The sequence below is a fragment of the Oncorhynchus clarkii genome, chromosome 17 (genome assembly GCF_045791955.1).
Source record: "Oncorhynchus clarkii lewisi isolate Uvic-CL-2024 chromosome 17, UVic_Ocla_1.0, whole genome shotgun sequence".
Lineage (NCBI taxonomy): Eukaryota > Metazoa > Chordata > Actinopteri > Salmoniformes > Salmonidae > Oncorhynchus > Oncorhynchus clarkii.
Window position 1 is genome coordinate 71,661,904 of NC_092163.1, and position 25,675 is coordinate 71,687,578.

At 42.4% G+C, this 25,675-nt stretch overlaps 2 protein-coding genes across 3 annotated transcripts; both read left to right on the top strand.

Moving 5' to 3' along the window:
• Positions 1-2,022: 2,022 nt before the first annotated feature.
• Positions 2,023-3,789, top strand: LOC139371361 (potassium voltage-gated channel, shaker-related subfamily, member 3a). The gene has a single exon (XM_071111712.1). The coding sequence runs from the start codon at positions 2,023-2,025 to the stop codon at positions 3,571-3,573; it is 1,551 nt and encodes a 516-aa protein (XP_070967813.1). The 3' UTR covers positions 3,574-3,789.
• Positions 3,790-21,158: 17,369 nt separating this feature from the next.
• Positions 21,159-23,788, top strand: LOC139371362 (potassium voltage-gated channel subfamily A member 2). 2 transcript variants are annotated; one of them, XM_071111713.1, is made up of 2 exons: positions 21,159-21,348; positions 22,166-23,788. In XM_071111713.1, exon 2 carries the CDS (start codon positions 22,304-22,306, stop codon positions 23,786-23,788), a length of 1,485 nt encoding a protein of 494 aa, XP_070967814.1. In that variant the 5' UTR covers positions 21,159-21,348; positions 22,166-22,303. The 2 variants fall into 2 exon arrangements, with proteins under 2 accessions (XP_070967814.1, XP_070967815.1); XM_071111714.1 differs by having other exon boundaries at positions 21,233-21,338.
• Positions 23,789-25,675: the final 1,887 nt, after the last annotated feature.

The following is a 25,675-nucleotide window of genomic DNA, read 5'->3' on the forward strand; positions in this document are numbered from 1 at the left end:
TCCTCATCAATCCCATGCTGCTGCAGAGGTTGACACTTCAGTTCAGACACTTACATTACATTTTATTTGAGGCCATTTTAATATCATGCAGAATACTAGTGCTGCTCTTGGGATATACTGTGGGGTTATTATTGACACATTTTATAAAAATTTGAAAAAATGACCTTATAAAATAAATAATTAAAATATTGTATGCTCCAAAAGAATTGGGACATTATGTAATTTTATACTAATACAATTGCTCAGAGAAAGAGATTTGTTAAGTAATACTTTTTTCCTCAAAAAGGTTAAAATGATTGACACCCCTAAAGATTCTCATAAAAAAATTGTCAAAAGTGTAGTATCCTATGTGGTCCCATATTCCAAACAATGACTACATCAAGCTTGTGACACTACAAACTTCTTGAATGCATTTGCAGTTTTTGGCCATCGAAGAGCCAAGCATTTGCTTGTGTTTCAGATTATTTTGTGCCCAATAGAAATTGATGGTAAATAATGTATTGTGTCATTTTGGAATCACTTTTATTGTAAATAAGAATACAATATGTCTCGTGTTTCAACACTTCCATGTTAATGTGGATGCTAACATGATTATGGATAATCCTGATTGAATCGTGAATAATGATGAGTGAGAAAGTTACAGAGGGTCAAAGATCATACCCACCAAGACATGCTCACCTCCCCTATTATTGGTAATGGTGAGGTTAACATTTTCAGTTAGGGAAATTTTTTAAAGTATAAATTACAAACATTATAAGCTCTTTTAAACCTCAAATAGCCTACACTTGGGAATGGCCTGCAACAACAGGGTGATCAAATTAAGATCTAACATTTGTATGCCTACTGTGTTCTGATAAAATGGGAACATTGACAATACACCTAATATTGGCAGCATCTTTAGGCTACATCTTAGAAATGGCTTCATTTGAAGCAATATTATTATTGCATACGGTAGTCTGGACAATAGGCCTACATATTACTGACACATTTTATACAGAAACAGAAGGCAAAATTCATTTGGTGAAGCAGGCCCAATTAAAATACATGTATGTAACATGCAATCATGTTTAACTTATTTTCATTAGGACTAAATGTGGGCCTAAAAAAGCAGTGATTGTGGTATAATGCGTATGTGGTATGAGTACGAGATCGATCTGATTATTCTTCATTAATCATTATGAGCTAAAATGCCAATGAGATAAAGTGTGTATCCATGCGCGTAATATTTGTACGCATATTTCAGGACCATGGAGAGCAACATTTTTATGGCTGATTGGTAGGCTATTTTCAAAAACAGGTACATCTAATGTAGAAATTACTTCTAACCCCCTGCAATAGAGAGTTCTGTCATTTAATTGAAATTGTCGTCATATTAAACAGTAGAAATGCACAGGAAAACGTATGTTTTTCCTCTTTGTACGAGCCTACATTTTGATGGTAGGGAGTAGACAGTGGGTTTTGTGATAGTGAATCCGTTTTGTAATAATGTTTTCAATCAAGGAAAATATCAAATGGGATAACTATAGGAACCCGATATATTTTGGGAATTTGCAGTTATCCCTTCATCATATTGGTTGTTTCTGTTTCATTTACAAGGTGTGCAGGTACCCAATCGGTTAAGAGCGTTGGGCCAGTAACCGAAAGGTTGTTGTTTCGAATCCTAAGTGAATAGGTGAATAATCTGTCGATGTGTCCTTTAGCAAGGCACTTCAATCTAATTCCTCCTGTAACTCTGATAAATGACTAAAATGGAAACAAATGGAGATGGCGTGCGCCTGCTGGTGTCTATGTGTTTAAGTTCCAACTGGGTGGAAGTGTGTCAGACATGCGCGCCGTGGGCGGGAATAGACCTGTGTTTATTAACCCCAGTGTGTGCTTCGTGGGGCGGAAACACTTCACAGTGGCAACGAGCAGAGATGATGAGAAGGGAGGGAAGTCGCGTCGCCTGAGCGTCGGCTTTGCGTCTATGGGGGGTTTGGCTAGAGGAGGCGCGGCGCACTCTGCCCTCTCCATACCACCTGTATGGATGACCACTTTAAACTAATCGACTCACCCCGCTCGGTGAGACACAGAGGCAACAACGTTGAGAACCACTGTTACTTCGAGACGGAGAAGGGCGTCATGACAGTCGAGAACATGTTGGAGGAGTCAGCGGCGCTTTCGAGCCACCTGTCCGTGGATCGATATGAGCGAGAGCGTGGACGCGATTGCTGCGAGAGGGTGATTATCAACATTTCAGGTTTACGCTTCGAAACTCAACTGAAAACTTTCAACCAGTTTCCGAAAACGTTGCTCGGGGACCCCAGAAAGAGAATGCGTTACTTTGACCCACTGAGGAACGAGTACTTCTTCGACAGAAACCGACCCAGCTTTGATGCCATTCTCTATTATTACCAGTCAGGAGGGCGCATACGGAGACCTGTTAACGTGCCTATTGACATCTTCTCTGAGGAGATCAATTTCTATCAACTCGGGGAAGAGGCTATGGAAAAATTCAGAGAGGACGAAGGATTCATAAAAGAAGAGGAACGTATTTTACCCAATAATGAATTCCAAAAGCAGGTTTGGCTTTTGTTTGAATACCCTGAAAGCTCTGGCCCAGCTAGGGGAATAGCTATCATCTCAGTGCTTGTCATTTTAATATCAATTGTTATATTCTGTTTAGAGACATTGCCTGAGTTTCGGGATGACCGGGAACCTATCCCGTTAGCACTTACAGTCAATGGGACGGCCTCCTACCACGCAAATCCATTCACCGACCCTTTCTTTGTAATAGAAACACTTTGCATAATCTGGTTCTCTTTTGAGTTGCTGGTCAGGTTCTTCGCGTGCCCCAGCAAATCCACGTTCTCAAAAAATATAATGAACATAATCGACATTGTCGCCATATTTCCCTACTTCATCACTTTGGGGACAGAACTGGCTGAGAAGCAGGGTAACGGTCAGCAAGCCATGTCCCTAGCCATTCTCAGAGTGATAAGGCTCGTGAGAGTCTTTCGCATCTTCAAGCTCTCCAGGCATTCTAAGGGCCTACAGATCTTAGGGCAGACGCTAAAGGCCAGCATGAGGGAGCTTGGACTGCTGATATTTTTTCTTTTCATTGGAGTTATCCTTTTCTCCAGTGCTGTTTATTTTGCCGAAGCCGATGACCCATCCTCCAGTTTCACAAGCATCCCAGATGCGTTCTGGTGGGCTGTGGTCACCATGACTACTGTCGGATACGGAGACATGCACCCGGTGACAATTGGGGGCAAAATTGTTGGGTCATTGTGTGCTATTGCCGGAGTGTTGACTATTGCTCTCCCTGTGCCAGTTATTGTCTCCAACTTCAATTACTTTTACCATAGGGAGACTGATGGAGAAGAGCACGCACAGTACTTGCACGTCAGCAGCTGCGAGCACCTACCCTCAGCCACAGAGGAGCTGAAAAGGACTCGTAGCACGTCATCTCTGAGCAAGTCAGAATATATGGTTATAGAGGAGGGCATCAACAGTGGGTATAAACAGCCCAACTTCACCAATGAGAATAACCAAAACTGCGTGAACATCAAAAAGATATTCACGGACGTGTAAATGCTTTCATTTTATATGATGGAGATATAGAGTTACGACTACTATTTTTTTCTATGATAGCTAAACTAATCGCGATGTGTCGGTACATATCTGTCAGGTGGAGTGTGCTAGTGTGCCACACAGGTTGCAAAACGTACTGTGATCTTACAATTCGTCCTTGAGTCCAAACAGGTGTTGATGTTCGGTAGTTTGGTAGGTTGTAAGTGTTGCATATTTATTCCCGAATCGAAACAGTGTTGTCGTTGTGTTTTTTGAGGGGAAACGTTCGTTGGCTTGTCAGTGTTCAGTCTTGTCATGAATAGCAATACAATATAATCTACAATGTCTGTAGGATGTTGCTTACATCGGATGATGACAAACATAGGCTATGCTTGAATGGGCAACTTATGCGTAATGGAAATATGGACATACAAGTATCATAGCCTACAAGAGCAGGCTTTTAGCATTACAGCCAATACCAAATAAAACAAGAAAATGAAAGTACCAAGACTCGGGAATGTCATGTAATTTTAATGTATCCCATTAAATGGGCTAGAATAATTGTATAGCCCACAATTGATAGTGGTAGTAATTATTGGTAATTAATGGATCTGGCCATAATTCCATCCAAAGACATCGTCAGGACTACATGGAATTTATTTTCCTACAAACATGACTTCAAGACAATTTCCATCATGGAGGATAGTGTGAGCACAATGATGAAGACATGGACACATTACATATAATGGGCGTGGATGGAAGAATGAAGAACAGCAAAGTCCCGCCTCCTGGATGCCACTGAACCTTGTGATGCAGTCTCCATGACGACTACAGTTTCCTGGGTAACCCTGTTCATGTTACCATGGTATCACTCTGCGTTTTCACAGAAACCCTCCAGATGGATCAGCAGCCCGCCTTGAAAGAGAGAGCAGAGCCCTCCGTGAGTCTTAATATGATAAACATGTAGACCTAATGAAACAACCATTTAAAAAATCAGCAAAAAAAGAAATGTCCACTCACTGTCAACTGTGTTTATTTTCAGCAAACTTAACATGTGTAGATATTTGTATGAACATAACAAGATTAAACAACTGAACAAGTTCCACAGACATGTGACTAACATACATTTAATAATGTGTCCCTGAACAGGTAACAGTCAGTATCAACAGGTCCCAAACATGCTCAATGGGATTGAGATCCTGGCTCTTCGATGGCCATGGTAGAACACTGACATTCCTGTCTTGTCTTAATGACCGTTCCACAGGTGCATGTTCATTAATTGTTTATGGTTCAATGAACAAACATGGGAAACTGTGTTTAAACCCTTTACACTAAAGATCTGTGCAGATATTTTGATTTTTAGGAATTTTCTTTGAAAGACAGGGTCCTGAAAAAGGGATGTTTCTTTTTTTGCTGAGTTTTTATATATGTGTGACACACACACACAAAGTGTGTATATGTATGTATATATATATACGTATGTCTATATATACTAAGTGTGTATATATATATATATACTATGTGTGTGACACACACACACAAAGTGTATATATGTATGTGTATATATATACGTATGTCTATATATACTAAGTGTGTGTATATATATATATATATATATATATATATATATATATATATATATATATATATATATATATATACTGTGTGTGTGACACAAAGTGTATATATATATGCATGTTTGTATGTATGTGCATATATATAAAGTGTGTGTATATACAGTGCCTTGCGAAAGTATTCGGCCCCCTTGAACTTTGCGACCTTTTGCCACATTTCAGGCTTCAAACATAAAGATATAAAACTGTATTTTTTTGTGAAGAATCAACAACAAGTGGGACACAATCATGAAGTGGAACGACATTTATTGGATATTTCAAACTTTTTTAACAAATCAAAAACTGAAAAATTGGGCGTGCAAAATTATTCAGCCCCTTTACTTTCAGTGCAGCAAACTCTCTCCAGAAGTTCAGTGAGGATCTCTGAATGATCCAATGTTGACCTAAATGACTAATGATGATAAATACAATCCACCTGTGTGTAATCAAGTCTCCGTATAAATGCACCTGCACTGTGATAGTCTCAGAGGTCCGTTAAAAGCGCAGAGAGCATCATGAAGAACAAGGAACACACCAGGCAGGTCCGAGATACTGTTGTGAAGAAGTTTAAAGCCGGATTTGGATACAAAAAGATTTCCCAAGCTTTAAACATCCCAAGGAGCACTGTGCAAGCAATAATATTGAAATGGAAGGAGTATCAGACCACTGCAAATCTACCAAGACCTGGCCGTCCCTCTAAACTTTCAGCTCATACAAGGAGAAGACTGATCAGAGATGCAGCCAAGAGGCCCATGATCACTCTGGATGAACTGCAGAGATCTACAGCTGAGGTGGGAGACTCTGTCCATAGGACAACAATCAGTCGTATATTGCACAAATCTGGCCTTTATGGAAGAGTGGCAAGAAGAAAGCCATTTCTTAAAGATATCCATAAAAAGTGTTGTTTAAAGTTTGCCACAAGCCACCTGGGAGACACACCAAACATGTGGAAGAAGGTGCTCTGGTCAGATGAAACCAAAATTGAACTTTTTGACAACAATGCAATACGTTATGTTTGGCGTAAAAGCAACACAGCTGAACACACCATCCCCATGTTTTGGGCCTGCTTTTCTTCAGCAGGGACAGGGAAGATGGTTAAAATTGATGGGAAGATGGATGGAGCCAAATACAGGACCATTCTGGAAGAAAACCTGATGGAGTCTGCAAAAGACCTGCGACTGGGACGGAGATTTGTCTTCCAACAAGACAATGATCCAAAACATAAAGCAAAATCTACAATGGAATGGTTAAAAAATAAACATATCCAGGTGTTAGAATGGCCAAGTCAAAGTCCAGACCTGAATCCAATCGAGAATCTGTGGAAAGAACTGAAAACTGCTGTTCACAAATGCTCTCCATCCAACCTCACTGAGCTCGAGCTGTTTTGCAAGGAGGAATGGGAAAAAAATTCAGTCTCTCGATGTGCAAAACTGATAGAGACATACCCCAAGCGACTTACAGCTGTAATCGCAGCAAAAGGTGGCGCTACAAAGTATTAACTTAAGGGGGCTGAATAATTTTGCACGCCCAATTTTTCAGTTTTTGATTTGTTAAAAAAGTTTGAAATATCCAATAAATGTCGTTCCACTTCATGATTGTGTCCCACTTGTTGTTGATTCTTCACAAAAAAATACAGTTTTATATCTTTATGTTTGAAGCCTGAAATGTGGCAAAAGGTCGCAAAGTTCAAGGGGGCCGAATACTTTCGCAAGGCACTGTATATATATTGACACAGTATATATATATATATTATATATATACAGTACCAGTCAAAAGTTTGAACACACCTACTCATTCAAGGGTTTTTCTTTATTTTTACTAAATCAAATGTATTTATAAAGCCCTTCTTACATCAGCTGATGTCACAAAGTGCTGTACAGAAACCCAGCCTAAAACCCCAAACAGCAAACAATGCAGGTGTAGAAGCATGGTGGCTAGGAAAAACTCCCTAGAAAAGACAGAACCTAGGAAGAAACATAGAGAAGAACCAGACTATGAGGGGTGGCCAGTCCTCTTCTGGCTGTGCCAGGTGAAGATTATAACAGAACATGGCCAAGATGTTCAAATGTTTATAGATGACCAGCAGGGTCAAATAATAATAATCACACTGGTTGTCGAGGGTGCAACAGGTCAGCACTTCAGGAGTAAATATCAGTTGGCTTTTCATAGCAGATCATTCAGAGTATCTCTACCGCTCCTGCTGTCTCTAGAGAGTTGACTCTCTAGAGAGTCAAATATAAAATATATTTTGATTTGTTTAACACTTTTTGGCATAATACATGACTCCATATGTGTTATTTCATAGTTGTGATGTCTTTACTATTATTCCACAATGTAGAAAATAGTAAAATAAAGAAAAACCCTTGAATGAGTAGGTGTGTTCAAACTTTTGACTGGTATTGTTTTTAAACGTTACAGAATGGAGCCCGTATTTTATGTAGCCTATATCCAAGACATCAAATCAATGATAGCCACAATAAATTAATAAATACATCACTTAACATGTTTTGGGTTGTGTTTATGCAAAAATGGGATCAACATAACATCAAAACGCAGTAATATATAAATTTTTCAACAGCCCATTCTAAATCTTAGCTATTTATTATATACCTATATTTTATTATCTGAAGAAAATGCAATCGCTCATCACAATTCCTTGTCATTACTAGAGGCTTATGCTCAATATCTCTCTGAGTTGGCATGCCAACTGGGGCTGACGTCAAGCTAAACTATTGTCCCTTGTTCTCCTCATACGGCTGTGAACTGTCCCTCTCAAAACAAACACAAAGGCTATGCCAAAAATAGGAGACGGCATTGGACATAGACCACCCATGCGACAGACAACAACATGCATATAATGTATGGCCAATAAATAATAAACGAAAACATAGCAAATGTAAATAATAAATATATATATACATAAACACGTAAATACAATTAATAAGAATAGCATTTATTAATATTCGTATAATTATTAATGTTATTTTATTTTTTAGTAGATTGTTATCCATGTCTGACAAATAATAATTTAAAACAACAATGAAGATGAGTATCCTGATTGTTCTGATTATTAATTCATTTAAAGTACTATTATTGAGGTCTTTAGGAGTCTATTGGAAGTTAAAATGTGGGAAGGACAGTGCTTGCACGCTGTAATGTCAGCGAAATATTGATTTGTTTATCACCCGCGCAGGGCTGGGAGCTGTATGGCTGGTCACTTCCACAGCACTAGTGCTGCCTCCCGCAGGGTGGTGTCCCAGCGCTGCTCTGCTTTTCCGTCTCTGTTAGGATTAATCATTGCCACGCTGCACGGTTCCCTTCCATCAAGACTAATCAGACCCAATTCACCTACATTAAAGCAGTTACGCATAATTTAGATTTAGTTCAAATGTAAATGCGCATGTTAGGGCCTAACTATCTCTGAAAAATACATTATCCTAGTTGAGAAACCATTTGTCATTTGAAAGTGATAGTGCTGAATGTGGGAGAAAATCGTAGTAGTCTAATTAATTGGTAGTTAAATGGGCTAAGGCAGAATTAGCTTCACAGATCTCTTTTTATGTCCTTAGAAATGTACCCACCACTACTCTGAAAAGTCTATGCCCAAAACAAAGTTCAGTGCTGCGCTCTAGTGAGAGGACAGATGTAGGACAGGGAGGATACAAGCTTGTTATGTTCAACATTATGATATGTCTGGACTTTTTTATTGCATAAAGCGCACGTTATGATATCAAACATGCATAATGTAATCAAATATGAACGAACTAATAATGACAGAATATGAAATTATTTATGACAATCCTAAATCACATGTAATTTCCCCCTAGTCGGATGGATATTTTCACTTGGCTAGATCAGATAACCTCATCTCAACCTGGCAACAAGCGTAGCCCAACCAACACTGCTGCAGTAGAACACATGCACCTGAAAGGTAGTGTACATCTCTCTCTTATTCTTCCTTTTGTTACGTGATGGATTATGTCTGCATGTCATTGAAATATGTAAAAGCATGAGAGCTTCTTGTCTTGTACATATTACATAGTCATAAAAACTGCCTGAGCTTCACAAAAAAAAAAAAAAAATGTAGTACATTAAGTACATCTTACTTCCACAGGCCTAGAGGAGAATTACCCTGACACATACCAATGGACTCAAGCTCCAGCAGCTCAACGCAGCACCAACTGAAATACATCAAGATATAGCGGATCTCTATGGCCCCATCATCTCCCACACATACTGTACTGGCCTAGAGAGAGACCCCAGAGGCAAGGTGCCATGGACACAGAGCCTTCAGCTAAGACCTCACCACACCTCCCATGGACTGTCTATCAGAGAAAAGATTATGTGTTGTACTCTGTGCTGATCTCTCGCTCTCTCTCGGTCTCGTTCTAGTGTCTTAGATCTGGAATACAATCCCAGAGATGCCAGTACAAGAAGACATACTGTGTAAGTGGCCCATCATAACACTCCACCCATCAGGCCTGTGGTTGGTCCATGGCCGTCCCCAGTCCCCATCAGGCCCGGGGTTGGTCCATGGCCGTCCCCAGTCCCCATCAGGCCCGTGGTTGGTCCATGGCCGTCCCCAGTCCCCATCAGGCCCGTGGTTGGTCCATGGCCATCCCCAGTCCCCATAAGGCCTGTGGTTGGTCCATGGCCGTCCCTAGTCCCCATCAGGACCATGGTTGGTCCATGGCCGTCCCCAGTCCCCATCAGGCCTGGGGTTGGTCCATGGCCGTCCTCAGTCCCCATCAGGCCCGGGGTTGGTCCATGGCCGTCCCCAGTCCCCATCAGGCCCGTGGTTGGTCCATGGCCATCCCCAGTCCCCATCAGGCCTGTGGTTGGTCCATGGCCGTCCCCAGTCTCCATCAGTCCTGCGGTTGGTCCATGGCCGTCCCCAGTCTCCATCAGGCCTGTGGTTGGTCCATGGCCGTCCCCAGTCCCCATCAGGCCTGTGGTTGGTTCATGGCCGTCCCCAGTCTCCATCAGGCCTGTGGTTGGTCCATGGCCGTCCCCAGTCTTCATCAGGCCTGTGGTTGGTCTATAGCCGTCCCCAGTGGAGTAGAGGACTGAGATCATGTTTTTCAGCATCACAATGTATTCATGGTGTGTTGTCGTTTTCCCAGGACAAATGTAAGCACATAAATGTGTCATCAACACGGTAAGCTTTTGCCTGTTTAGTAAAAATATTGCAGTGTAACAAGTTAGGATTGTTTATCTGAAGAATGAATGTCATTGGGGAAATGTATTTATCACACACACACACAAGCACACACATACGATTGCATCCTCCTCTCTTTCCCTTCTTCCTCCACTCTCTTCTCTCCTCTTTCCCCTGTCATCCTCTTTTCCCAACACAACATAATACCATGACGTCACAGCTGCAGGTGGCTTATCAGAAGTGCTGAGTGTCTTTGTTCTCTCTGGAAATAGGGTCCACTCTTCATTTCTCCCCACTTCAGTATTTCTATGTTTGGGAAAATGAAAACATGTCTGTGAGTTACCCTGAGCTATAAATCACTTGTCAGTGGAGCTCAATTTGAATGCTTATGTGGAACACCTCAAGCTTCAGTTCAGTGCACCTCAGGAAAAAAAAGTCATTATTTTCTATGGTATGTTTAATACATTAGGTGAGGCATGTGATTCCATTTCTATTTAGTCAACTGCACATAATTACTGTACATACTGTACATTACGTGTGTGTGTGTGTGACTGGAAAAGTGTGTGATAGTATGTATGTCTGAATGTGAACATTAGTACAGACAGTATATATGTACGTTTGAGCGATGCCCAGCTGTAAAATGTAGATCGTCTCAGCTGGTACAGTACGCCTGGCTTGACTGCACTCTGGAACCCTCGGCATCAGCCTCGGCATCAGCGTGCTGAGAGACCCTTCTCAGGAGAGGCACTCTCTCTGTTTCCACTGTGTTGGAGGAAGAACACACACACACATATCATGGATTAGCTGCCCTTAAGGAAGCCAAGCCCCTCTGTGTTGTCAGCCTCTCACAGTGGGCTGGTCTTCTCTGTGGCTCGGTAGGTGCTCTCGTTGTAAGCAGACGTGTGTGTGTGTACCAATGCACCACGCTGTCCAAAACACACATCATATACATCAACAATGCATGATGTGGATAGGTACACCATTGTGTGTGTGTGTGTGTGTGTGTGTGTGTGTGTGTGTGTGTGTGTGTGTGTGTGTGTGAGATGCTCATCCAGAGGAGGCAAGGAGACCCCAGGCATCCCCCTCTACTCTCAGGCAGACATCCGCCACATGAAAGGAGTGAATCTGTAGCAGCAAGCTATAATGATACAGGGGATGGATCTGACATGCAATGCATTCTGGGGAGAGAGAGAGTTCATTTATAGTACTACTAACTTCACCAACTGTACTGATGATTGTGTATATCTGTAACACTTCCTGTCTTAGCCCTAAAACATTTATAAAAAGCTATAGGGCTGCGGACAGAAAGATAGTATGCTTCAGACATATTACTATTATTACTCGATACAAATGGAAAACCATCCATCTACTCCTCAGAGGACGTCTAATGGCAGACTGGGGGATATTTCACTCTTCTGGATCATGACTCTGCGTTCGTTCAACACTTTGAGTCAAGACTAAGGAAGGCCCACAAACCATATCATGGTATTGTACACATATCCTTTTCTCCCAAGGGATATAAATACCAAGCCAGTTATTAAAGAAAGGGTTTTACTCTAAAGTGTTTCATTTCTACTGTCCTGCTCTTTGGCCGTATGTGTAAAGATGATCCGCTATCCGATCAGTCTAAGAAGCTCGAATGAGACCAAGGATACCAGAGATATTCACAGAAAATGTATTAATACATTAATTGATTATTTAGAGGGGAAAAATACTTGTATAACTTTCATTAACAAGTATAAATTACACAGTTGCAGAACTGTGTTGTCATCTTGACCTTTCTGAATGTGTTGTAATTTCTACCTATCAATAAAGTCTAGCAAAGCTTTAAGGTATTACAAAGCCTTTTTCATTGAACTGAATGTTTTAGTACTTTAGAGGACACTGTAGAATGCATCGACCTCTTGAAGGACATGCAAAGTCCTGTGTCACTGTGCTTTGACTTTACCTCTAACATCCCAGAGGAGAGAGAGACTCTCCAGGAGTGATCACAGAGCCTCCTACTTCTGCTTGATGAAACCCTAGGGGCAGTCACCATAGCAACAATATAAGACTAAGCACAACACTGTCCAATGGCAGAGGCATTTCAGGTTTGGATGTAACAACAATAGTGTTATTAAACACACTGGCTGTACAGTATATAATCATGTTACTAAAACCGTTATAATTTAACAGTCATAATTTAATCTGGTGTGAAACAGCTGTTTCAGTTACTCAAGGTGTGAAAGATCAATTGGTTATTTAGTGAATCAGGTGTGATGGCACTAAATTGGGACAAAAACCTGCAGTACTGCAGAAACAACCACACAGAGAATAACTATTTACATCCAAATAATCCCAAGGGGTCAAGGGTTAGGGGCTAAGAGGTAAGGGATAGCCAGTTGTTTCTGGCCCAGACCCCAGCAACACACATTTAAGTTCCCTCATGGCACACAGGGAATCCCCTGTACAAATGTAGGATCTTAATTTGATCACTCTTTTGTTGCTGAGAATTCTTTCTGCACAGCAGGAAATGCAGAGGAGCTTCGTGATTGACATAAATTCACTGAAAACTCACACTAACGCACAGGCTTGCCATATATTAACAGTATTCCACTTTTCAAGGAGCCTCACTTCGACCAGCTAATAGACCTAACCATCGATCAAGCAACAGTATGGACTAAATGTTAAAATCCAGGATTATTTTGCTGAGACAATACGGGTCAAATTAAGATCCTACATTTTATCAGTAGCACTGACTCAACCTTGCTTCTCACTGACTGGAGGAAGCAGACAGTCTGAAGGGCCTGAGTCATGCAGTGCAGCAGAGCCAAAATAAACTCACATGAGCTCATAGAAAATGGTTCCCTGCAACAAAAGGTTAGGATACTGGTTGGTGTCATAATTTGTTCACTGTTTGCGTGGTTGTCAGAAATGCTAATGTTTTGGATTTGGCCTTTCAGTCAAATGTCACATTGGAATGGACTGTAACCTTTGATCTTTCCAAATTCTGCTGGATAAAATACATCATTTTTAATACAACCTGTCCGTACTGGGAGCATATTGGTCTATAGTGGTGTATGTGTGCCCCTCTGTCTATCTGAGGTGAACTAGTCAGGTCGCGAGGGAGGCTGCTGCTGCAGTGATATGAATGCCCTTGTGCTTCTTTCTCCTGGTGTCCTGGCTCTGCTCCAGCGTCTGCTCCGTGCTCTCTCTCTTCATGCTGCGCTCACTGCTGTGGTTGTACGTGGTCCAGGCTGCAGTATGACTGGCCCGCTCTGGATCTCACCCTCCTGTCCTCGCACCCTACACCAAATCAAAGTTTATTGGTCACGTATACATATTTGCAGATATTATCACAGGTACAGCGGAGTGCTTGTGTTTCTAGCTCCAACATTGCAGTAATACCTAGCAACACAAAACAATGCACACATAATGCACCCCCCCCCCCCAAAAAAAAAGAGAAAAAAAGAAACAAGCCATGTCAGAGTCCAGAATATAAATATTTCTATATTAGTGTGTATAGAAAGTATGGACAGTCTATGAAGAGACGAGGTACATACCACACAGGGACACCACACAAGGACACAGAGAAGGACAGACCAGAGGGTATTTCTAAAATGTCTGAGTATTACAGTTCTTAACCTTGGGTCTTTTTGAGGAGTCAGTTCACCTAGGATGTCTACATTACCAGCGCCGCATGTCTAGTAGCACTCTACAGTATGCATAGGCTCAGGCTACCTTGCTTTCCTTCAGTATCCTGTATGGTATGTATAGCACGTCCCCTAGCTGTACTCCTCATGGGACCGCAAGATACTGCCCAGTAATAGTCTCTCTCTGTCCAACACAATGATGTTGAAATGACTGATATCCCAAGGGGAGGAAGATGAATTCAGTCTCATTGAAAATGTATTGTAAAAACGTTCTGCTTTGGGGTGCACAATCGCCAGCTGTCCTAAGGAAAAGGATGTTGATCTTATCTGTTGAGGGTATACCGGAAGGTCATTTCAGTCCCTGTCCATTAGAACGAATGAAGATTTACAAGATGGACGGACACTAATGAGGGTATTGCAACTCTAATGAGGGTACTGTAACTCTAATGAAGGTAGTGTAACGCTAATGCGGGTATTGTAACACTAATGAGGGTATTGTAACACTAATTAGGGTATTGTAACACTAATGAGAGTAGTGTAACACTAATGAGGGTAGTGTACCACTAATGAGGGTATTGTAACACTAATGAATGTATTTTAACACTCATGAGGGTATTGTAACACTAATGAATGTATTTTAACTCTAATGAGGGTATTGTAACTCTAATGAAGGTATTGTAACACTAATGAATGTATTTTAACTCTAATGTAGTTATCGTTCACAGGAGGAAATTACATAATCTTATCCAGCTGCAAGAAAATGCATTTTCATGCAACATTTAACAAATGCAGGGAAATGCATAATATATAATAGATATAATCTGCCCCTCTCCACTCTCCACTGGTGTCACGACTTCCGCTGAGGTCGGTCCCCACCCCTTGTTCGGTCACCGGTCTTCTAGCCATCGCTGATCCATCTTTCATTTTCCATTGGTTTTGTCTTTATTTTCTACACACCTGGTTTTCATTATCCAATTACATGTTCATGTATTTAACCCTCTGTTTCCCCCATGTTTGTTGTGCGTGATTATTTCTATGTTCAGTTCGGTCATGATGGTTTTTCGACGGGTGTTGTGTTCACCCGTGCGTAATATTTACCGTTGGTTATTGGTCAAGTGTATTTGTTCACCTTGTGCCTTTATTTTGAGTAAAGTACGTTGCTCACTCATTTTGCTCTCCTGCGCCTGACTTCATGCACCAGCTACACTCACCTTCTGACAACTGGGTCCTTACTGAATGCTCTACCTGAAAAGCTATTTATGTCAAAGAAGTTGGTATTTCTTTGAATGAAGGTGTCCTTGAATCCCTCTTTGAATCACCATTGTCCTTGTGTCATTGTAAATGTAAGCATTTTAAGGTATGTATTTAGTACTTCATTAACAAGTTACTGTGATTCTCACTTTGAATTATGGACAATAATGTTCATTGATTATTTATACAGGCCAAAATGGTGATCTGACGTGTGTGTGTGTGTGTGTAAGCGTGTATAGATTGTGTGTAAGCATGTATAGCGTGTATAGATTGTGTGTGTGTGCTGTTAAGCTGCTCAGAGTGGGCAGTGATGAGGCGCCGTCTTATAACAAGAGGCTATCAAGCGTGCGATGGTGCATTGCAGTGTCAATAGTCCTCTGCCTGGAACACACAGCTCCCTGCTCTCTGCTACCCTCCACACAAATAGACTGCCCTCCAGAGAATTGCAACGCTACTCAGGGTGAGAGAGACAAACTTATACTGCATATTCAATAAGTCTAATTATGCTAACACAAGCTGTATGTAAATGACAGGGAACAGATGCATCAAGAACAAACGAGTTGATACTGAACCAAAGCCACTAACTGCACCGTATACTGTACTGCCGTACCACAGCACTATATGTCAATGGAACAAAGGTCTGAAAAATGGGTTGAGCTACCAGACATTATCTAAGAAAAGGAGCCCATAAGATACAAAGCCTTAGTTTCACCACTCATCAAGGTGCTTTTCTCAGCTCTCCTTCATATGGCCTGGTGGTATTGACTGATCAGGAGAAGTGGACGGGTGTGGAGTGACACTCAATCCATACCCCTCAGATGCCATTCATTGTCGTCACCCCTTAGCCTTCTCCCCCACCACCACCTGATTGAAACGCACACCAAACTCATTTTGCCCGGGGGTTGCATTAGGTTTTCAACGTGGCCTGGAGGGCCGCAATGAAAAGGTGTTATATTTCCTTGCTGTCAAAAATTAGCAAAACTTGTCCCCTACCCATTATGCTCCCTGCGAGTTGGACACAGTCAAGAAACCAGGCAGGTCACCCATGATACAATTCAGTGTTCGATGTCCATCCATGTCTGAGGGCGTGAGCACTGTTACCTTCAAGTAGGTTTCAGTTTTGCTAGGGCATTGTGGATGGAGTTGTCGGATGGGAGTGAGCATCTGCATCTGGTTCAAAAGCTTGTATTTTCAATTCCAGTGACAGAAAGTTGTTTTATATTTTTGTTTTAAGCCTATCCCAAACCTTTACCCTTATCTTAACCATTCGGAGTTAATGTCTAACCTTAAGAATTTGGTGTTAATGCCTAAACTTAAACCTAGCCTTAAAAATGCTGAGTTAATGCCTAAACTTAACAAGAAACTGTCACGCCCTGATCTGTTTCACCTGTCCTTGTGCTTGTCTCCACCCCCCTCCAGGTGCTGCTCATCTTCCCAATTATTCCCCTGTGTATTTATACCTGTGTTCTCTGTATGTTTGTTGCCAGTTTGTCTTGTTCATTCAAACTGACCGGCGTTTTTCCTGTCAGCTCCTATCGTTTCCCAGCCTCTCTTTGCTAGTCCTCCCGGTTTTGACCTTTGCCTGTCCTGACCCTGTACCTGCCCACCCGCCTGACATCTCTGCATGACCCTGAGCCTGCCGGCCGTCCTGTACCTTTGCCTTACCCTGGATATTCGACCCCTGCCTGCCTTGACCTGTCTTTGCCTGCCCCTGTTGCTACAATAAACAATGTTACTTAGACAGTCTGCAGTCTGGGTCTTACCTCGATTCCTGATAGAAACGATATGAATGTAGGTGCATTACTATTTCTACACTGTTTCAATTTAGTTTTTGTAGTTTTAAAGTATATTGAGATCGTCCCCACCCCAAAACAAAATATTGTAAAAAAAAAAATGCATATATTATTATTATTATTGTTTTATTTTTTACTCAAACCACCCCGGGCCAGATTGGACCCCCTCGGCCCATATGTTTGACACCCCTGACTTAGAGCACTAGGGCCTTCACATTTAATTTAATTACCCACTGGGCACAGAAGTCAATTCAACGTCTAGTCCTTGTTGGTTGAAATTACGTGGAAACAATGTTGATTCAACCAGTGTGTGCCCAGTGGGTAGACAGCTAATGCAACGTGAACTGAGCTTCATGAGACTGCATTAACAGGCTTTGTAACAGGCCCCTAGCTCATAAATAATGTCTGTGCTGTCAGGGGGAACCTGGGAAATCCATTAAGGGACAGTGGAAAAGGTGTACGCATGTGTGGCAGACATTACAGGGCTGCAGGGGCAGCCTTGACAGTCCCTCTCCTACTATAGGGGCTGCTGCCAGTAGTAACCTTGATGAAGCCAAGTCTCACACAAATCACCAGCTTGCTCCTTCCCCTATACCTCCACCTCCTCCTCCTCCTCTTGCAGGGGATTCCCAACCTTTGACACAGCAGGTCATTCAGGTCATTACTGCTCTCCTTGCACTTTCTCTCATTGCTCCTTTTGGCCAGAATGGCATTCACTATTGATCCCCTCCCCCTTCTGCATCATTAATTGTTTTGTAAAATATGAACAAACATAATTCAATTGTATTTTGGTATCGCTCTTGACGTTTATTAACTCTCAAAGTCACACAATAATAATGCTCAATGCCACCTACAAACGACTTATACCACCTACAGAAGATCACAATGTTTCAAGTCATGTAGGCAGCTTTCATTCACTTTTCACTTGACATCATGTAAAGTGTATTTGTGAGCTGTGAATGGTGTAAGAAAGCAGACTATAACTTTCATCATCCAAATGGGACAGTACCAGAGTCAGAGAGTTTACCAGGCTGTGAAACTCTCTGCACTCTCTCTAAAGGAAAACTAAAGACAAACTCCCTGCACTCTCTCTAAAGGAAAACTAAAGACAAACTCCCTGCACTCTCTCTAAAGGAAAACTAAAGACAAACTCCCTGCACTCTTTCTAAAGGAAAAATAAAGACAAACTACCTGCACTCTCTCTAAAAGAAAACTAAAGACAAACTCCCTGCACTCTCTCTAAAGGAAAACTAAAGACATGTAGAGTGACAAAACCATTTCCAAACATCTGCCATGTAACTCATTATTTCATAAGAAATCATATTAAAGGTATCTACAAGTCCCTGATTAAATCCTTGCACAGTGAGTCAAAGTATGTTAGTGGGAGTCCTTCACAGTGACTGGGTCTGTGAGTGATGCAATGTTGTGACTGGTGAGAGGAAGGGTGTCTGTGTTGTTTTCTGCCTGTTTAAGCTGTGGCCATACATGTTAACTGCCTTCTGATGACTGGAGAATCACCCCAGATGAGAATCTTTTTTTATTTTGTATTATTTAACTGAATCGTAGCTCATATTACATGTACAGTAGCAGTCTTTCCTTAAATTAGTAAAACTGTATGTCTTTTAAAATGTAAGAAATATTTTTTGGATGCCCCTGTTGATGACAATATGAGGATGCAGAACCAAACAAAACTCTAAGCTGCTGTGTCATTGACATTTAGAAATTGTCCAACAATTATGAAACCACTCCTCTAGTTATCTCCCTCATGTTTGGAAAGTGTCACAGTTTCATATGACATAATTGGGTTGGTGCCCCCTCTTGGGTTGTGCCGTGGCGGAGATCTTTGTGGGCTATACTCGGCCTTGTCTCAGGATGGTAAATTGGTGGTTGAAGATATCCCTCTAGTGGTGTGGGGGCTGTGCTTTGGCAAAGTGGGTGGGGTTATATCCTTCCTGTTTGGCCTTGTCCGGGGTTATCATCATCATCTCAGCCTCCAGTATTTATGCTGCAGCAGTTTATGTGTTGGGGGGCTAGGGTCAGTTTGTTATATCTGGAGTACTTCTCCTGTCTTATCTGGTGTCCTGTGTGAATTTAAGTATGCTCTCTCTAATTCTCTCTTTTTCTCTTTCTTTCTCTCTCTCGGAGAACCTGAGCCCTAGGACCATGCCTCAGGACTACCTGGCATGATGACTCCTTGCTGTCCCCAGTCCACCTGGCCGTGCTGCTGCTCCAGTTTCAACTGTTCTGCCTGTGGCTATGGAATCCTGACCTGTTCACTGTACGTGCTACCTGTCCCAGACCTATTATTTGACCGTGCTGGTCATTTATGAACATTTGAACATCTTGGCCATGTTCTATTATAATCTCCACCAGGCGCAGCCAGAAGAGGACTGGCCACCCCTCAAAGCCTGGTTCCTCTCTAGGTTTCTTCCTAGGTTTTGGCCTTTCTAGGGAGTTTTTCCTAGTCAACGTGCTTCAACACCTGCATTGCTTGCTGTTTAGGGTTTTAGGCTGGGTTTCTGTACAGCACTTTGAGTTATCAGCTGATGTAAGAAGGGCTTTATAAATACATTTTATTTGATTTGACATAAGAATTTCGGGGGATCACTTTAATAGCTGAAGCACTTTGAAGTTATGCATGACATTATGACATTAGGCCTATGTCAGATAACAAAATAGCAGCCTACAGTGTGACTGCATAATTAAAGTTGTAAGTTACACAGCTACATAGTTAATAACACTGTTAACTGGGTCGTTCATAGTGAATGATAGCTTACATTTTACATGAATATACAATTATTAGCTATTAATAAAGGCCTAGACTGGGCGGCAGGTAGCCTAGTGGTTAGAGCGTTGCGCCAGTAACTGAAAGGTTAGGTTACTGGATCAAATCCCCGAGCTGATAAGGTAAAATCTGTCATTCTGCCCTTAAACAAGTCAGTTAACCCACTGTTCCCCGGTAGGCCATCATTGTAAATAAGAATTTGTTCTTAACTGACTTGCCTAGTTAAATAAAAAAGATGCGTTCCCTTTAAATATCCTTCGCTGCAGATAAGGTGAGTAGTGGTAGGCTACACAGCGCGGGTGGAGAGAGCGCGTTTTCTCGCCCATTCTCCATCCCCTGTCTCTTTGTATGCATAGCAGTGCCCGACTGCAGGTTTGACTAAGCTTTGTAGATACGGCTACACCAGGCTAATGGCTGTACTGATCATTAGAAGGACTGAGACCTAGGGTAATTAAAGCATGCCTACCCCCAACAAAGCAGAGAACAGAGAAAGTGATGCAGATGCCAATGATTCGGGATCTGACACTGAGGAATTGCATAATCTGTCTCTCAGTCCAGGGTGATTCTTCATGCATGTAATTTCAAGTCAATGTCGGAAGATTCTGTTCTCTTTACAATGTATGAGGAGGCTGCATGGCTTGAATCCTCTCTATTCATTAAACTGCAGACAACCACAGACATATCCCCTTGCATGAGCATTTCTGTCAGCATTCTGCGTTTTACAAACTGTTGTATTATATATACTGTAATAAATTATGGAGAAAATAATGTGATTTTTTTATTGAGCATTTGTCAATTAGCCCACGCATGACTTTTAATTTATTTGTCAGGATTACCTTTTTACCTTTTACGACACATGTAGTTGACTAGGGTTATTGTGACGAATCATGATTACAGCATATTATTTATTTCCTGACTTGGTAACTTAAACGTTATCCATCAGCACAATGTTAACCCGTTAGTCTAACCCACTACCCATCTCTGTGTTCGTCTGCATCTTGTGGGCCTACTAATTTACTTTTTTTTGGTAATATCACACGTTGTAATACGCCTCCCCGCCACCTCCCCTGCTTGCTTTTATTTTTGCAGATGTTGCCACTGAGCACCATATGAGGACAGTTACCTTTGCGGCTGTCTGATGCGGGCAACGTCATAGCGGCTAAGGACACTGGATGCATAGAATTCTGCCGATCTTAGCACCTTTGGCTTTTACCAGAAGTACCATTCCTCCACGTCGGAACCCTATCCCCTCCTTTTTTTGTGTCAATCGCCATCCTACGACAACCTGAGCGAGGAACGAAGACGGGGAGGGGGAGGCGAGGACACACCCGCATTCTGTACCTCTCCAACGCCGGTGCGCGTGAGTGGTGATGCTGCAGACAACATGATGATCGTATTATTAACGGTCCCGAATAGGAAATAGATTCGTTTCTTCTTCTCAGGATCTAAATCACCGGAGGGATTAGCACCGGAGGGATTGTTGGCCACTGGCTATTTACTCCCTAATACCAAGTGACCAATGGGAACAGCAACTAACACCCCGTTTTCAACAAGGTGAATGCTGGTATGTAGCCTATGGTGTTGAAAACGTCTGCTATAACCTACACGGCTTTCATTCAGAAAAGTCTACTCGACCTCTGCAGTGAAGGGGAGACAGTAGATGACCATTGAACAAAATAGCCCGTATTATTATTAGCTTCTGAGTATTTATCAACTGAATAGCGCTTAACACAACTATGCCTCTTTTATGGAAGATGCAAGAGATGGTGTAGAGGGCAGAGACAGAATATTTTTCTCTTGAAACGTTTTTCCTACAGCCGGTTAATAATTTATAGATGTTTTTGAATATTTCAGAGACAGTCACCATTTGAGACCAGTGTAAAATGCTCCAACAAAACTACCTTAAAAGTGAATGATGAAAAAGTGACATCAAGGGCTTCTTGGAACAGAAAAAAAGAGTGCATACTTTTTTTCACTATTCAGTTATTGGTTTTATATTATAAACTAGAGAAGGGGCAATCTGTATAGATTTGGTTCCTATATTGCAAAGGTACGTTCATGCATGATTTCACTGCAGGTGAATGGATATTATCCATTGCAGCAGATTATAAGGAGCTCATGCCCCGATTCATAAACTATATCTATTGAGCTCTGGGCATACACTACGTTTCTCCACATTTAGAGTAGTTTATGTATGTTTTAGAAAGCTGAATACTTTGGTTGTAGCCTACAGAAGTACATTTTTGTAACTTTTATGCCATTGTTTCATTACAGTATAATATATGGCTTGAGAGGACAGACAGACAGAATAACACAAATGCTATCAAATGAATTGCTTATGTTATATTATTTAAATTATCTCTGGTCTCTGTCCCTTCCAGACAGATCCATCCATGAGGTGAGCCAACCGGTCTTTACGGCATTGAACCCCCTCCCTCTCCTCCATCCCCCTCCCTACAGTTTCCAGGCTGCAGGGCCCAGCCCCACTGAAAAGTGCAGGCGCCTGCTCCCCCCGCAGAATGACTGTAGCCACTGGTGACCCCTCTGATGAGGCGGCAGCACACCCGGGGAACCCGGCTGAGTACGACCCTGACGCTGACCATGAGTGCTGCGAGAGAGTGGTCATCAACATCTCTGGGCTGCGTTTTGAGACACAGCTTAAAACCCTCTCCCAGTTCCCCGATACTCTGCTGGGGGACCCCAAAAAGAGGATGCGCTACTTCGACCCACTGAGAAACGAGTACTTCTTCGACCGCAGCCGAACCAGCTTTGATGCCATTCTCTATTTTTACCAGTCAGGAGGGAGGCTACGGCGGCCGGCCAATGTGACCCTTGATATTTTCTCAGAGGAGATACGTTTCTATGAGTTGGGGGATGAAGCCATTGAGCTGTTCAGAGAGGATGAGGGTTTCGTCAAGGAGGAAGAGAGGCCCCTTCCTGACAATGAGTTTCAGAGACAAGTGTGGCTGCTGTTTGAGTACCCAGAGAGCTCAGGACCCGCTAGGATTATCGCTATCATCTCCGTCATGGTCATCCTCATCTCTATCGTAAGCTTCTGTCTGGAAACCCTGCCCATCTTCCGCAACGACGACGACGAACCGCACAGTGTCTTTGACACCAACACCAACACCACAATCTACTTCACGTCCACCTACTTCACTGATCCATTCTTCATCCTGGAGACGCTCTGCATCATCTGGTTCTCATTTGAGTTCCTGGTGCGCCTCTTTGCCTGCCCCAGCAAATCAGGCTTCTTTGGTAACGTCATGAACATCATTGACGTTGTTGCCATTATCCCCTACTTCATCACACTGGCCACAGAGCTGGCTGAGAAACCAGAGGATGGCCAGGCCGGTCAGCAAGCCATGTCCCTGGCTATTCTCAGGGTCATCCGTCTAGTGCGAGTCTTCCGAATCTTCAAGCTGTCACGACACTCCAAGGGACTTCAGATCCTGGGCCAGACCCTGAAGGCTAGTATGAGGGAGCTGGGTCTGCTGATCTTCTTCCTCTTTATTGGAGTCATACTGTTCTCCAGTGCCGTCTACTTTGCGGAAGCTGATGAGCCCGAGTCACAGTTTGAAAGCATCCCTGACGCCTTCTGGTGGGCTGTTGTCTCCATGACGACAGTAGGTTATGGCGACATGGTCCCGACCACCATTGGTGGCAAGATTGTGGGCTCCCTCTGCGCCATTGCAGGTGTGCTGACAATTGCCTTGCCCGTGCCTGTCATCGTTTCCAACTTCAACTACTTCTATCACCGTGAGACGGAGGGCGAGGAGCAGGCTCAGTGCCTAGGCCCAGTCGCCAAAGAGGACTCGAATGAAGAGCTGAAGAAGAGCCGGAGCGGCTCCACCATCAGTAAATCAGACTACATGGAGATCCAGGAAGGGGTGAACAACAGTATTGAGGACCTCCCAGAAGAGAACCTCAAGACTCAGGCCAACTGCACTACGCTGGCCAACACAAACTATGTCAACATCACCAAAATGCTCACAGATGTGTAGCCATCTGGCATTGTCCTCTCAGTGAGGTTGAGAGGTCAAAGGATGGGGCAGGTGTGTAGCCTCCCATTTCACATGTGCTGCTGGAATCTCAAGGCAATAGATTCAGGACGTATAACTGTACTCATCATTTCTTTATGATGAAAAACACCAGAAACTATGTGCTCACTCCTCCCCTAACTCCCACTGCTAACTCCCACTGTTAGCGCCTCACACCTTGCCCTCATACTGACCTTCTGTCAGACTTTAAATCGTATAATCACAATTCTGCGTGTTGATGTCTGCATGGAGTTGGCTTTGTCAGTGTGACTATTCCAATAGTAAAATGACCTGCTCACAACGGTAGTACAAAAAAGAGGAGAAATGTAGCTAAAAAAGGTGATTTATCGCTTCCAGAATAACCCCACCACCAATCATGCTTCAGCCCCCCTGCACCTGCCGCTACCCTGGTCTCCCTCCATCGTCAAAGGTACACTTTGCTTCCTGTTTGCGTGCTACAAAATGCTGCTTCCTGGAGCAAACTAAACAAACCCGTCCTGTGGTGAACTACTTGGAGATTACAGAACGTGTGAACATAAGGCGGACATGCTCCGTTGCTGCCCACTGGGCATAGACATCAGTTCACAGTCTATTTTTGATTTACATTTGGTTGAGTTGTCAGCTAACGTGTATTCAAAATGAAATCAACAAAACATGTCACCATGTCATTGGATTTAGGTTCAAATTTGGGTGAAAAAAATACGAAATTACATTACATTGAAGACGTCATTACATTGAATATTTGGGTTGAAGTGATGTGGAAACAACGTTGATTCAACCCGTTTTTGCCTGGTGGCTGAGGCCTGTCATGGCCTGAGCCTGAGACACACGAGGAGTGTGGTACTGTAGTAGTCATTCACAATGTATACGGGATGTAGGACATCCATCAGCTCCATAAGCTTTATAATGGTTTCACATCTTTTCTTCAGGAACATCAGTATCTGATGAATGACTGACAAAAGGCCTTGACTTTTCACTGCTCTAGTCTTACATCGTTTATGTGTTTACTGTTCATGGCAATGCAAGCCTCCCTCCTCCACTCACCTGAACCTGTCTTACTGCAGCTCTGAGGACAAAGTGAATGTCTCTTCCTCTTTCATTTCTACTTATTTACCACTTAACTCATATAGATAGGTAAATAGTTGTGACTGTAACCTGTTACTGTAGCTAGATAGGTACTGTAGGTAGTAACTGTAGCCAGTTGATTGTTGCATGGAGTTCTTATCTGAATGAGTATTCTCACTCACACAACTAGCATTGCTCCAAAGACACTGTTTATTGTCTTGCCCTCTATAACCTTCTATCATACATATGAAGGGATGTCGAGAGGTTATTATTATCTAACATACGTAGGTTACAATGGTGTCTGAAAGGATACCATGCCCCAAACCAGCCCTATAGCTTGGAGGATATTGTATTCCTGACATTTGACCTAAATGTAACATTCCATGTAGAGTTCATTGTCATAGTCTTGTTGCCACACCGCTGAGCTGAAAACATAGAGGTGTTTACATACCACCGACATTGCAGCTGTGCTGTAATTTGAGGTAAAATGCATTAGTTAATTAATTACAGCACCCATACAGTGTAGTTGCAGCGTTAATCTCAGTTACAGACAGACTCGACTCACGGCTGCCTTGTTCAACTGGGTCCATTGTGTCTTCATGATGAACCATTGGGACGACTAAAGGGACATGTATAAAACAATGTTTCCTCCCTAAACTGCCTTTAAAACAAGTAGGCTTACTGAATGCTGCTTTCCTAGTGTTGCATGACCTCAGTACATTCCTAGAAGCATGAATTGAAGATCAAAGATGCCTATGAAAACTATTTAATACGATACCTATATTA